The 16,304-nt window shown below is 39.3% G+C and overlaps 1 protein-coding gene across 1 annotated transcript in view; it reads left to right on the forward strand.

The window, feature by feature from the left end:
• The window catches only part of LOC126184598 (E3 ubiquitin-protein ligase HERC2), an 812,863-nt gene that overhangs the window by 79,962 nt on the left and 716,597 nt on the right, over positions 1-16,304 (forward strand). The window contains exons 9-10 of the mRNA XM_049927039.1: positions 15,729-15,843; positions 16,002-16,151. Of these exons, the coding sequence (XP_049782996.1) occupies positions 15,729-15,843; positions 16,002-16,151 (265 nt within the window). The remainder of the gene's footprint in view (positions 1-15,728; positions 15,844-16,001; positions 16,152-16,304) is intronic.

Below are 16,304 nucleotides of genomic sequence, written 5' to 3' on the forward strand. Positions count from 1 at the left end.
CATGGACCACGGCTGTGGTATGTGAGCTGTTGGGGGAGTGTGACCAAGCAGATGTATGCCAAATGGTCGGTGAAAGCTGTCAGACACAGTTCTGCATCCCTGCCTACATTTTTCTGGGGTTATTTCTGAAATCAGTGAAGGTATTTTAAACCTGTCTTGTGACTCCAAGGAAATGTGTATTTTTGTCACCAAATGTGATTTGTTTTATTGAAATAAAATAACAACAGTGATCTTATTGTAACACATATACCATCTGGCTTGCTTTCTCCATCTAAAAACACTTCATTACAAAAGATGTTGATGCAAGTACTTAAGATTTTTGCTCACACAGGGGAGTAATACAGAAGTCCTTACATTTTTTTGTCAACTTATGTCTTTACTTACCCATGAGATCTCAAAACTTGTCAGGGAAAAATGCTAAAACTTGCTGGAAATCAGGGAAGTATCAGGGAATTTCACTTGGGGAACCTTGTGGCAACCCTGTTCATGCAGGAGAATCCTACAAACATACCATTGTTTGACCGTCTCACAGACTCCCATATTGACAACATAGTAATAAGCATCCCGGGCATAGAGAAACAACTGAAAGAGTTGAAAACAAATAAGTCACCAGGTGCGGATGGAATCCCAGTTTGGTTTTGCAAAGAGTACTCTGTGGCATTGTCCCCTTACGTAACTTGCATTTGTCATGAATCTGTCGCCAAACAGAAAGTCCCAAGCCACTAGAAAAAAGTGCATGTGTCTGCTGTACTCATGTACAAGAAGTGTAAAGGAGCGGACCCACTGCAGAATCCTTGAACATATTGAATATAATAAATTTTCTTGAGACCGAGAAGCTTCTGTCCATGAATCAGCACGGTTTCAGTAAGTATCGCTTCTGCAAAACTCAACTTGTCCTTTTCTCACATGATATACTGTGAACTATGCATGAAAGACAACAGCCAAATTCCATATTTCTGGAAAGCATTTGACACAGAGCCCCACTGGAGACTGTTAATGAAGGAACAGACATGTGGAATAGGTTCCCAGACATGTGAGTGGCTCAACAACTTAGTAAAATTTTATTTTTGTGGGGGTCCACAGTGGGCCCTCAACATGTTTTGAGAATGAGAACATGGTCCAAGTAGGCTGTATTCTTTTTATTATCTATGCGATCGGCCAGTTTCAGCCATTGTAATACATCATTGGTATGTGTGGACAGGAATATGTTTTATTTCTGTGTGTATGTGGCACAAAAACGATACAGTATTGTACATGGTTAAGTCTGTTAGCAGGCACAATCAGAAAGATGTCATCTCATCATATAGTCACAGCTGTCAGGATGATCATAACAGCTGTGACTATACTGGGAGATGACATATTTCTGTTTGTGGTGGCTAATAGATGTAATCATGTACAATATTGTACTGTTTTTGTGCCACATACACGCAGAAGTAAGACATATTCCTGTCCACATGTACCAGTAATGTATTTCAATGTAAAATACACATTTGTAAATAACCCAAGATTTAAATTGGTCAACAGCACATATAATAAAAAGAATACAGCCTACTTGGGCCACGTTTTCATTCTCAAAGACTTAGAACCCAGTATGTTGTTCTTGATGACGAGTGTTCATCAGAGACAAGGCTATTGTCAGGAGTGCCCCAGGGAACTGTGATAGGACTGCTGTTATGTTCTGTATACATAAATGATCTGGCAGACAGGGTGAGCAGCAGTCTGCTGCTGTTTGCTGATAATGCTATGTTGTACGGGAAGGTATTGTCGTTGAATGACTGCAGGAGGGTACAAGATGACTTGGACACAATTTCTAGTTAGTGTGATGGATGAATAGCAGCTAGCTCTAATTGTATAAAAATGTAAGGTACTGTGTATGAGTAGGAAAAACAAACCCATAATGTTCAGATGCAGCATTAGTAGTGTCCTGCTTGACGCAGTCGCGCTGTTTAACTATATGAGCATAACAATGCAAAGCAATATGAAATGGAATGAGTATGTGAGGATTGTGGTAAGGAAGCTGAATGGTCACCTTGGTTTTGGGAGAATTTCTGGAAAGTGTGGTTCATCTGTAAAGGAGACAACACATAGGATGCTAGTGTGACCTGTTTTTGAGTTCTGGCCAAGTTTTTGGGATTTGTACCGGGCCAGAATAAAGGAAGACATTGAAGCAATTGAGAACTGGTAGGTTCGAGCAAGACGCAAGTCTTATGGAGGTGCTTTGGGAACTCAAATGGAAATCTCTGGAGGGAAGATGACATTCTTTTTGAGGAACATTATCGAGAAAATTTAGAGAACCGATATTTGAAGCTGACTGCAGTAAAATTCTACTGCTGCCAACATACATTTCATGTAATAACTATGAAGGTAAGATACGAGGGATTAAGGCTCATAAGGAGGCATATAGACAGTTGTTTTTCCCTCACTCTATTTGCAAGTGGAACAGCAAAGGAAATGACTAGTAGTGATACTGAGTAGCCTCTGCCACGCACTGTATGGTGGCTTGCAGAGTAGATATAGAACCTCCAATTTAAGAGGCAGGATGCACAGCATTAGAGACAAAAACTATATATCTGTCTTTTGCAGTATCCTAAAGCATATTTTAAACTTGTGCATTATGACAGTCCTAGTAGGAAAAGAACCTTCTCTCAAAGAACAGTTGTAGCTTAAGGGAAATAAAAATTTACATGAAACTCATTTTGTTCTTAGTGCAAATAGAAGATACATATAAAACACTGAGATTCCATGTTCCTAAGAAAACCAATTATCTGAAACCAATTATCTGATTGCAAGATTAGTGCTAAATTTTTCTAATGTGTCCACATTGTTTAAATATCTTGGGGCAGTATTGTGAAGTTATATGAAATGGCACAAATAGATGAATTTAGTTGTGGCAAAGATGAATTGAAGACATAATTCACTGGGAGGATTTTGGAAAGTGCATTGTAGCTGTAAAGGAAAAGCATAGATGATACTATTGTGACATATTCTTGAGCACTGCTTCATCGTTTGGAATCCTTATCACAATGTACTGACAGCATCTTTTTGAGCATCCAGCTGTGCCAAGTGGTTATACACCTGGGATGTTTTGGCTGAGTGCACTTGTGGTAACTGGCTGCTATTTGGTTGTAGGTCTCATTCTTGTGTAGCCTTCTGACACTACTAGTGCTCAGTTCATAGTCATATAAGGCCATGTTTTCCTCAGACTCTGCCATTTCCAATTTTACAATGGAATGGCCAGGTTTCATGCTCTACTGAGCTTCAAGCCACCTTTATTGAGGGTCTTTGTAGACATTTTAAACAGTGTAGATTTTTTTAAAAATTTGTGTACCCCTGAAACCATTACCCTTCATAGTGGTAAAGATGTCCATTTTTCCAAAGTATTTTTGCTGTCACTGATTTCTCTGGGTAGGATAGTTGCGGATAGCTCTCATGTTCAGTAAGGCATTGTTGTCTTATGCGTACAGTATCCCCAGTGTAAGACTGTCTGCACTCACACAGTATTTTGTAAAGGCCTGCATTATCTTTTACAGCCAGTCCTTGTGTATTTTAGTTACAAGGCCTGATGCTGATGGCTTGGAACATAAGTCAATTATCCTAAGGATGCTGTTGCAGCAAGGAGAACCTGCCCCTCATGCCAAAAGCTTGCAATAATAACTGTACCACCTACGAAAGGTCTTCTGTGAGAATGGTTACAACAATCAACAGATACTGTAGATACTGTAAGCAATTTCAAAAGGTATCCTGAACCAGAAAATCACAAAGGAGAGCAGTAAAAATCTTGCATTTTGGCTGTGGTTTAGTTATAGTAGAGCTTAGCTGGCTCCTGGAGAGAGATTACCTCAAATCAGTTTTCAGATCTTCAACTAAAACACACCACCAGGAAAACTTAAAAGAATTATAACCTAGGGTTTCTTGAAGATTGCCACCAATCACTCTAGAAACATTTTAAGAACTACTGCTGCATGTGATGATGGAATGTTGTGTGAGAGTGAGGATCTCAGTTTAACCCCTTGGATTCTGAGTAAGATGCAAGCCACTATCTTAAATAAAAATAAATCAGGTGAGTTTCATGCCAATAAAGTGACTGTCTTTTGAAGTAACAGAGTCAGTAATGGGTTACATGTGAAGCAGCTGCCACATCCTATGGGGCTGTCTCAGTAGACATTTAGTTCCATATCTTTTCATGGATCCTCAAAGGAAACTCCAAATAAAAAGTGAACAGTTTGGATTGGCTGCCGAGGATCTCTAATATCTTGCCTTTTAAACTGAAGCAGTAAGTTTTGTCCACTTGATGAATTAATTAAAAAGAGTAGTCACTTGGGTGATAACAGAATATAAACATGTCAAAATACACTGCCTGGCAAAGAAAGTGAGGCACCGAAAAGACATGGTCAGATGTCATTGTAATTTTGTAGCCATACACACTATCAGTGGGTATGTAAATGACTGTACTTGCAATTTTCTGTGACAGGTATAACTGCCACAAGAATGTGAATGTGAGGGCAGGCATATTCATCATTAAGACTCCAGCCAACCAGTCTGAACACCACAAGAGAGGATTGCCACATAATGCACCAAGTACATTGTAATCCCTTCATGTCTCTGCCTGCTATCCAAGAACAAGTTAGGGTCTCACTGCGAAGTTCAGTGTTATCACACAACATTGGTCAGAAACTAACAGCGGCTGGACTAGGGAATTACTGTCCCATGTGTAGGCTGTTGTTTAACACAGAAGGCTGCATTTGGAATGATGCTGTCACCAGGAAGCATGGACTGCTGATAAATGGCACCATATTGTGTTCAGCAATGAATCATGGTTCTGCACTACCCCAGATGATCATTGTCAGTGAATAAGGTGGCAACCTGGGGAGAGATCCTATTCCTCCAATGTTTTGGAGAGGTACATTGGTGTTACTCCTAACATCATGGTGTGGGGTGCCATTGAGTATGACTTCAAGACATGGCTGGTTGTGATTGAGGGAACTCTGACAGCAAAACAGATCTCCAGATCTGCCCCCAGTAAAACGTTTGTGACACCATCTCAGATGTCAGCTTCACCCAGTGCCACTGTCCAGGATATCAAGGACCAGTTACAGCAGTTGTGGGCCAGCTTGTCTCAGGAAAGGATGCAATGACTTTATAAAACCCTTTCCAACCAAGTAATGCATGCATCCAGGCCAGAGAGGGTGCAACACCATACTGATAAATGGGCCCATACAGCCAAGTTCTTTGTAAATTTGACTTGATTTTGTAATCACTGAAATAACATTTTGTGCCCTCTCAAACCATGAAGTTTCGTTTCCTCTTCCTCTCCATAGTGCTTCCCTTTTTTGTCAGATAGTGTATATTCAAATTAATGATGAGGAATGTAAGGTTCAGAACAGCAGTATGCTAGGACGGTCCCCATCTATAGTTCACTGACAAAGTTTCTAAAAGTTATGACAATGTATCATGTAGAGAACTCATGGACTGGGTATTACACAGCATGTTGGAGGAAAAAAGGTGTGATTAATGTAAAGAAAACACACAAAAAATCTGGTGTGTGCTTGAAAGACATTAGTTTTTATTTTAATATTTTTTCAACAATATTCCTAGTGTTTTATTGAGGTTATACAGAATGCCCCATGCTTACAATTTTAAATTGAGCCAAAAGTTAGGAACATTTTCTCATGAGTTATTGAGACTGTACTCTTTCCACAGATTGTGGATATGTGTTCTACTTTTCTACTGAAGTAATCATGTGGAAAAAGAAAGTTTAATTTACGAGATATTTTATTGTTTCTAAATGTTAAAAATTTTTACATTTTAACAAGGATTTTAAAATAGAAATCCATTAATACAAAATCATTTCACAAATCTTTTAATTTGGATATATTAGAAGACCTTAAGGAAGAAGTCCTGAAAATTTCATCTTTCTAGTATAAATAGACGGAGAAAATTTACCTGGCATACAAAAAAAATTAAACTTGACGGGCAATGAGTTTCAAAGTTTTTACTTCAGTACATGCCTGGTCCATAGCTAGTTTCATTAAAATTATCCAACGGATTTCTCTTGATGGCTCTCCTTTGCTGTCTAGCCATCTTTGAATAGATTTTTACTGTATTATCTGAAAACCTGAGACATTCCTTGTCTAAACGCAGCATTGCTGCTGAAGTTTGTAATCCTACACGGAGCCCCATCTTCTGCAAAACTTTGCACTTTGTTGTATTGCCCTGATTGAATGATGAAACAGCATCATAAATGCCAAAGTGAAGACTATATTTGTCCACAAACACAATTTTAGGTAGCCTTTTCCATATCACGTTGGTCACACACTCTTTGGATTTTGGGTCTGGCCATGAAGACATTTCTTTACTAGATTAATATCTACGAGGTCCCAGAATATTGGTTTTATTTTGTCCATTATTTTCTTCTTAGTTCCTGTCGTTCCCTCTGGAATATAGGGCCATGATGAAATTCCTTCACCTGGCACGATTTCTAGCAAGTCTCTTCGCTTCACTCCAGTGTTTCCCATCCCCTGCAGCATCTCTCTTGATCATCCTTTTCCATGTCTGTTTGGGATGACCATGTTTTCTAACTCCTTGAGGGTTCCAGTCCAATACCACCGTTTCAACAGCTCCATCTGGTTTCCTCAATGTATGCCCAATCCAGTTCCATTTCCTTTCCTTAATTTGTATATTGACTGCTTGCTGATTTGTCTCCCTCCAAAGATCTTCATTTGGCATTATATTTGGTCACCTATTATTTAAAATACGCCAGAGACAGCGGCTGATAAAAACTTGGAGCTGGTTTTTGATGTGATCAGTCACCTTCCAAGTTTCACAACCATACGACAGAACAGCCTTCACATTGCTAGAAAAGCCAGAGTTTGGTCTTCTTTGAGATGTTCCTATTTCATCAAACAGGGTACAGTTGTACCAACGCACCATTTGCTTTGCGGATGCGACTATGGACGTCCTCCTCGGCGCCTCCTGTAGTCGTGACCATACTTCCGAGATAGGGGAAAGATTGGACCTGTTCTACGTCCTCTCCATTAATGGCCAGCCTATTCATGATAGTTGAATTTATCTGCATTTCTTTGGCTTTGTGAACATTTATTGCAGGTACTAGTAGATGGGAACAATGGCAGGAGGGTGTCCACAATGAGGAAATCAAAGAAAAACTGGGAATGAACTCTATAGATGTAGCAATCAGGGCGAACAGGCTTAGATGGTGGGGTCATGTTACACGCATGGGAGAAGCAAGGTTATCCAAGAGACTCATGGGTTCAGCAGTAGAGGGTAGGAGGAGTCGGGGCAGACCAAGGAGAAGGTACCTGGATTCGGTTAAGAATGATTTTGAAGTAGTAGGTTTAACATCAGAAGAGACACCAATGTTAGCACTGAATAGGGGATCATGGAGGAATTTTATAAGGGGGGCTATGCTCCAGACTGAATTCTGAAAGGCATATTCAGTCTTAAATGATGATGATGATGTGAACATTTATCTTGAGGTCTGTAACTTCTGCCTCTCTCTGTAACCTGGCCATTTCTCTTTGATGTCTCGATATCGTTGTGCCATTAAGCAGATGTCAACTGTGAAATCTAGATCTTTGAGCCTACCCCAATCCCCCATTGCACACCTCTCTCCTGTCCCCCCCCCCCCCCCCCCCCCCCCAATCACTCTTTTCATCACATGGTCCATCATCAAAATAAATAGTTTTGGCTATAAAGAATACACCCTTGTCCTGAATTAACTTGGAAAGGCTCTGTTAGTTCTCCATTGTGTAGTACTTGACATTCATAGTCTTCATACATTTCCTTGATGATGATGATGATAATCTTCATTGGAATGCCATATTTTGCAAGTGTATCCCATATGACTCTTCGATTGACAGAGTCGAAAGCCCTTTCAAAGTCAGTGAAGGTAAGGTAGAGGGTGTGTTGTCACTCCGCACTTTGTTCCAGAATAGTTCTGAGAGTACTGATAAGGTCCACACAGCTTCTATGTTTTCTAAAACCCGCCTGCTCTCTCCTCAGTTGTGCTTCTACAGAATCCTTAATGTGGTTTAAAATGATCCTCGAAAGTACCTTACTCGGTACTGACCATAGGGCAATGCCCCACCAGTTGTTGCAGTTAGTAACATCTCCTTTTTTGGGTGTTTTCACGATAATACCTCATTTCCAATCTGTTGGCGGTTTCTCCTTTGTCCATATCTTCTCTAAGAGGATGTACAATAACTCGACAGTGGCGTCGGAGCTGTTTTCATCATCTCAGATGTTAAATTATCTGGTCCTGTTACCTTCACATTCTTGATGAGAGGAGAAGTTCTATTACCTGCTACAAGAGACTAAGGAAACTGAGCAAGAAAGATATCTTCATTGTTATGGGAGACATAAATGCCAAGGTGGAAGATAACAATAATGAGTTGGAACAGATAATGAGGATACATGGCTTGGGTGAAATGAGTGATAATGGGGAAAGATTTAGCGATTTCTGCGCAAGCCATGACCTCATTGTAGATGTCATAAGATAACATGGGTATCCCCAGATCATATTACAGAAAATCAAATTGACCACATCGCAGTATCCAGGAAGTTCAGGAGCAACCTGGAAGGTGTACGGAATAGAAGAGAAGCAGATGCAAATAGTGACCACAATCTTGTTAATGCCAATTTCCGAATGAAGATTGTGGCTTCCAGAAAGAAATTTGAGCCAAGGAATAGAAGATTTGATGTAGGTAAACTGAAAGATCCACAGATAGCTGAGGGGTTCCAGCTGGAACTCCGAAATAGATTCCAGGTGCTGGAACTGGAGATGACTGATGATAAGGACATGGAGGAAATGTGAACAGAACTTAAGAATACTTTTGTGCAAGTGAGTGAGAGATAACTTGGTTTTAAAAATTGCCTGCGGAGAGATTGTATGTCCGAACATATCTGGAGGAGGATCACCCATAGAAAGGAGACCAAGGGAAGAGTGAACCAGAGCAGGACCAGGCAACAAAAAGTACAGGCACAAGCTCATTATAGAGCAGCAGATAAGGAAGTGAAATGGAGTGTAAGAAGAGACCACAGAAGATAGATAGATAGATAAACAGGCAGCACAGAGGGAGCATGTGGAAGAACTATATGATATCACTAAGATGCTCTCAAAGAAAAGCTTCCAGAGGATCCGATCAGTAAAGAATAAGAAAGGAGAGATACTAACTGCACATGAAGAACAATCATATAGGTGGAAGGAACACTTTAACAAAGTTCTAAATAGAGACCTTGGCAGTGAAATAAAAGAACAAGAGCAAATGGAATACAATGATCCTAGCCCCAGCATTTGTGTAAATGCACCCCCAAAAGCAGAAATTTTGTCTATTATGGCAGATGGCAAATGGTGAGGTTGATTGTATTGTTTAGTTACCTTGCGTGTATGTACTTATGCCAACTACCTTCCTCTTTCGGACATAGTCCATGTTGGGCATTCACATTGCATAAAGCTGTGTGAAAAAACATAGCCCAGACAGCTCTTCACTGTAACTCTGTGTCTGCTGTATTCTGTCTAATTGCTAGACAGTAGCACTTCAGAATATGGTCTATAGCAGCATCTCTCAGTCTGTTTTTCACCTAAAGTTTTTCAGTTCCTCAATTTCTTCCATTTAATGCTAGCCTTTAGCTGTTGAAGTCTTGATTCCATACATTTTTGAACATGACCAACACACCCTAGTTTGCAAATGTTCAATTGATCTTATAGAGCCTCAGTTCCTCATTTTCTTTGAATGCCTTTGAGTCACCATCTCCAAGATTATTTATGTATCTAACGTACCATTTTACTGAGTATTGATGAATACTTTGTGCTCGAGCAACTTCCATACCACCACTTGAACCATAATTATTTCCTATGCACTCTTCTTCATGTTTATTTTTCATTTTATCATTACATCTGCAAGGCTTGGAAAGTATTGCCATGTCAATTACCTTGCCAGTGGCCACAGTTGTAGCTTTTAAAACACTATTCAGAGATGTGTGTGTGTGAGGTGTGTGTGTTTGAGGTTTACGGGCGCTAAACAGCGTGGTCATCAGCGCCCATATTCGGAGCTGTGTGGCCCCTCTCCTGCCAGCTCCCATCAAAAACTATGTACAAGCCCTTGTTGTTATTATTTTCAATAACAGCTTCTACAAGATCATTTTTCAAATTTTCCTGTGCTATGTCTTCAACAAAAGAGTATTGCAATGATGTGCTTGTCAAATATTGAGGGTTGAGCAGGGAGAGGTTCATCACTCCACATACTTGCAGCTCTGCCCTTACCTATTGACTGTAATCCATAAACCAGTCTAATTTTTACATCATACAATTTACCTGTATCTGCAGTAACATGTGAGGATTTAAAAAAGCACTGTGTTTGCAATCATTGCACATGGGACTCTAATTCACAAGCAAGTCTTACATGTAGCTCAATATTTTATACTCAGTTTTAAATGGAAGACTCTAATATTTCAAAAATACATTTTCCCAAAAATCAATTTTCTCATCAAAACACTCATTTCGCATACTGTTAAGGCGGAACTTTTAGCCTGTTGATGTGATCTTGTATAAGCTGCTGAATTGATCACAGATCAAAATAGAGTGGTAAGTTGTGAACCCCACACTTTTTTGATCCCTAGTAGAATGTTAAACTATAATATACAGATGTGTATGATCATTACACATTAAGATGAATTATTTCCAGTTGTGTAAGAAAGCATACTAGTTCTTCATGAATAGTTAAAAATTTTTTTGAAACTCTTCTGTTAGGTGCTTTTAAATAATCAAACTGTAAATTGATATCATAAACACAAGAACAGAGTGGAACTCTTTCTGTGGTTGGGGAGGTATTGCATGTCATGCAGTGTATGATACTTTGTGTACTAATGGTCAACAATATGTGTATTGTATTTTCTTTTAAAAAATGTGGAAATATTCACAATGAATTACAACAGCTGCAGGCTCTGTTTGCAAGGCCATGAATGCGCAGACAATTGCATCCATAGAACTCTCATAAGAAATAGGATCATGGAAGTAATTTGCTTAATATGAAAATTGATAAGTGTTGTCAGTCTCACCAGACTCATATTTTATTTCTCTCTTCTTCACACACATACAAGATTAGCACGTCTTGTGTGCACACGAAAACTCTGTAAAGATGACTAAATCTAATAGCAATCCTATGCGATATAGTCATAAACTCACCACAACTTTTCATGAATATTTCTCATTTCTCAGTGTCACCAACAGAAAAAAAACTGTGTGGTAGCAGTGTCACAGGTGCAATACACAACCTTTGCACACTTTGCTAAATCAGCACATAAATATCTACTCTGGTCACTGCCACATTGGTTATTAATATCAAGAGACATTATAATGTGCGTGCACATCAAAAAAACTTTTGCATCTCCCCAATTCCCAGAACTCCTGATGACAGACGTTGACTGTGGAAATTGTATCACAGAAACAGTCCCTTTGACTGTTCAGAGATGTCACTAAACCCACCCAAAGGTGTAAACAACCGTGCATGAGCAGCGTCGATTAGACGGAAGATGTCCAACAGCCGATCAGTTCCAGTCATTTCACCAGGAAGGAGGTACACGGCTCTTGTTGTCTATAGTTCAACCATGCCTAGACGGTCAATACCGCAGTTCGATCACGTCCGCATTGTTACTTTGTGCCAGGAAGGGCTCTCAATAAGGGGAGGGTCCAGGTGTCTTGGAGTGAAGCAAAGCAATGTTGTTCGGACATGGAGGAGATACAGAGAGACAGGAACTATTGATGACATGCCTTACTCAGACCACCCAAGGGCTACTACTGCAGTGGATGGCCACTCGCAGGAACCCTGACAGCAGCGCCACCATATTGAATAATGTTTTTCTTGCAGCCACAGGACATCACATTATGACTCAACCTGTGCGCATTAGGCTACATGATGAGCAGCTTCACTCCCGACGTCCGTGGCGAGGTCGATCTTTGCGACCATGACACCATGCAGTGTGGTACAGATGGGCCCAAAAACATGCCGAATAGACCACTCAGGACTGGCATCACGTTCTCTTCACCGATGAGTGTCGCATATGCCTTCAACCAAACAATCGTCGGAGACGTCTTTGGAGGCAACCCGATCAGGCTGACTGCCTTAGACACACTGTTCAGTGAGTGCAGCAAGGTGGAGGTTCCCTCCTGTTTTGGGGTGGCATTATGTGGGGCCGACATACACCACTGATGGTCATGGAAGGCACCATAACAGCTGTACGATACGTGAATGCCACCCTCCTACCGATAGTGCAACCATGTCGGCAGCATATTGGTGAGGCATTCGTCCTCATGGATGACAGTTCGCACCCCCACCGTGCACATCTTGTGAATGACTTCCTTCAGGATAACGACATCGCTTAACAAGAGTGACCAGCATGTTCTCCAGACATGAACCCTATCAAACATGCCTGGGATAGATTGAAAAAAGCTGTTTATGGTCAATGTGACCCACCAACCACTCTGAGGGATCTGTGCTGAATCACCATTTAGGAGTGTGACAATCTGGACCAACAGAATATATTTCTTTTCTTTGCTGACCCACAAGTAAATGGGTACATAGGAAAAAGAAAGTATACCACGATGAATACAGGCATGCATCAGTGCAAGAGGACATGCTACTGAGTATTAGAGGTACAGCAGTCTGGACCACCACCACTGAAGGTCTTGATGTATGGTGGTACAACATGCAATTTGTGGTTTTCATAAGCGGTAAAAAGTGTGGAAATGATGTTTATGTTGATCTCTATTCCAATTTTCTGTACAGGTTGTGGAACTCTCGGAACCGAGGTGATGCAAAACTTTTTTTGATGCGTGTATATCTGCCATTACTAATCACATCACATTGCTGCTGAATGATATCGCAGAGACATTCATAGGTCCAGGACAGATTGTTCATCTCATCATCCCATATTAGGGTAGCAGGACAAATGCTACAGTGGGAGCTAAGAAAACATATAATCATCATTTTTCAGGGTTTGGAAACTCCTTTTGACTTTTTTGTCCCTGTTTGCCAGTTAAATTCAGATTTTTAAACTCTCCTTGACCAAAAAACAATGTATTTCTTTTTCCTATGTACCCATTTACTTGTGGGTCAGCAAAGAAAAGAAATATATTCTGTTTTGTAGAAGGCAGGGCTTAAAATTACAACCTTATATTTCCAGACTCTCAATTGCTTCTACTGTGAAAACAGATACTGTTTAGGTCAGTGTTCCACTACAAACGCAACTTAACGTAGCTGCCAGTAGCACCTATTCGTTAATTTATTCATTCATTCATCCATTCATTTTCTTTTCTTTTGAACCTGTCAGGTGGGTGCAGACAATGTGTGTATATATATAAACTGCAAACTAAGCTTTTATACATCTCGCTGCTGCCTCTGGATCACGGGGTCCCGGGTTCGATTCCCAGTCGGGTTGGGGATTTTCTCTGCTCGGGGACTGGGTGTTTGTGTTGCCTTCACCATTTCATCATCATCATTCATGACAGTTCCAAGATTGGAATGCGTAAAAATTGGGACGTTCTACGGGCGCTGATGACCGCGCAGTTGAGTGCCCCACAAACCAATCAAAACAACACCACCACCACCACCACCACCACCACCACCACTTTTATGCAACTTTACACAGACTAGTATTAGCTGTCTATATGTCGGCAAAATCAAGGTCATGTTTAATACAAACATTTGAGCTATGCAGAATTATATTCATGATTCCAGATATTCTGCTAAATCGTAGATATTCAATCATTTTGTTTTTGAATGTTTTGCCTAATGTCTGCCAGCAGCCTGTTGTAGAATTTTGCACCAGAAATAAATCTCCATTCTAAACTCTAGATAGGAATGCATAGTCTACATGGCAATTATTTTTACTTGTAGAATTGTAGTTGTGAACTGCACAGTTCATCCTGAATTCACTTATGTTATCAACTATAAATACCTCTATGGAGTATATAAATTGGCAGATAAGTGTAAGAATTCATAGGATCCTGAAGAGGCTTTTTTCTTGTACTCCACACTTCTACAGAATAAATACTTTTTGATCTATTTCATTGCCCCAGAATATTATGCCATGGGACAGTATTGAATGAATGTATGGAAAGTATGCCATCGATCTCATTTTCGGGTCAACACAGTGAGCTTACTGTAGACGTAACTGATATTTTTGATTAACTTATTTATGTGCCCGTGCCACTTCAGTTTGTTATCCATCTAGATGCCTAGGAACTTCGTACATTGGATCTCCTCTTAGTATGTGCCCATTGATATCCAATTTTTGTACTTACAAGTGATTTTAATTTGTTTGGAATTGAATTATATGAATCTGTATCAGAGTAATGGCTAAACTGTTTGCTGTGAACCAGTTCTAAATATCAGGATATTTAGTGTATGACCCATGATGGTTTGAAATCCTGCTGAATTCTGTTTTATATTGTCTTTGTGATGTATATTATGTGAAGAAATTTTGTTCATTTCATGTGCATGGTGTAAAAAACATTACGTTTTAAGCATTTACTTACAAATTATCATTATTGTAATTATTTTCTATTGTAATAATGAGTTACTTATTATTTTCAATTAATAAAATACAACTAAAAACAAAAAAAAATCTATGAATGTAAAATGCAAAATAACAGTTTAAAACATAAAACAAGTACAAGTAAAATAAATAATTAGAATAGTAATGAATGTTTCAATATTTTAATTAGGTACACTGAAAAATATCTGATAGCACACTGTGTACAGCTTATTTTACAAAAATGATATTTCAGAAACTATCTTTATTACACAGGGATATATATGGCTTGAAAGTTTCGTTAATTTGTAACAAATGTTTGCATTTTTCAAAACTAATTGATGGTGGTATGGTAGTTTGCAAAATTTCAAATTATTACAAAAGTTGATTATACGGTTCTCAAGAACATTAATTATGTATCAGCTTTTATATGAAAAACATTGTTTCAAAGCTATTTCCTCTAAACCTAAAGTAACAAGTGCCTTTCGGGGTGTTTTACCACTTAAAACTGGGAACAAACATAAAAATATGTATTTACGATGCCCCCCCCCCCCCCCCCCCCCCACACACACACACACCAAATTTCATCAAGGCAGTTTATTGACACTCGGGAATCTTCCATTGTGAGATGTGCAACTATAAACTATCAGCTCTGTACTTTGAAATTTATCTTAAAGGGCCAAACAATCCGACATTCCCTATGCTAATTGTTATGGGGTGATTCATCGGTGGAAATAAACAGTGAGATCGAAGTAAGAGATGGATCATTAACATGCTTCCCACATTACTATGGGACATAAATAGCGTATCAGTCCAAAAAGTTTCAAGCCAGAATTAATAAAAATGAGAGAACAGTGAAGGTAGTGGTTTTAATGCTTTCAGTGTTCTACATAGTCTCCTCTCCCCCACTTGAGTACAATTTACAGAATTTTTTGAGTCCATACACATTTGCTGTTTATAAAGCTGTCTGTAGGTTGAAAGCCTGGACTTTCCAAATTTATAAACATTTCTCCAATTAGTCTTTCTAGCAAGAAAATGTAGATTATTTGTATATTTTAGCTAATCTCTGCGCTGTAGTCTGATATTTTGTGACAGAGTAAGATTTTGAATTGACTTGAAAAATTCTACTACAGTTGTAGTAAGGTATAATGAAACATGTTTTACTTCCAAAATGTTTGCAGGGCAGTATCTTCAGGGACAAGTGCACCCTTAGTTCCTCTACTTCGAAGATTTGAATCCATACCTTCTAAACCTACTTCAAAAGCAGTCTCCTGGGACGAAAATTTACAGGCAGGAGTGAGTCAGACCTTTTCTCTGTATACTTATTAGTTAAGTACTTACTCTGAATGCATGACTCTGTTTTTGTATTATCATATTAGTTTAGTGAGGATAGCCACACCATTGCTATCCTTTTTAGTCGTAATGGATATTGTTATTCACATAATTGTTTTCAGGTGAGTCCAACTGAATGTTTCTTACGGTACTTGGACATACCAGATGACGATGATTGCGCATTAGTCGATTTGAAATTAATTGCTGTTGCTCTAGTGGCTCATTTGGACCGTCTTGCATCTCCGTATATTCCACCAGCAAGCTTTACAAAGGTAACAGTGAATAAAATATAAAATAAAAAAACCTTTTTTGTTCTCCTCCTCCTCATCCTCCCCCCTCCCACCTTGACTTCTTCTTCTTCTTCACAATTACAATAGTGACAGGCTGTAACTACAAGTATGGTCTGCATAACTGACACAAGTTTC

This window comes from Schistocerca cancellata, chromosome 4, assembly GCF_023864275.1.
Source record: "Schistocerca cancellata isolate TAMUIC-IGC-003103 chromosome 4, iqSchCanc2.1, whole genome shotgun sequence".
Classification (NCBI taxonomy): Eukaryota; Metazoa; Arthropoda; class Insecta; order Orthoptera; family Acrididae; genus Schistocerca; species Schistocerca cancellata.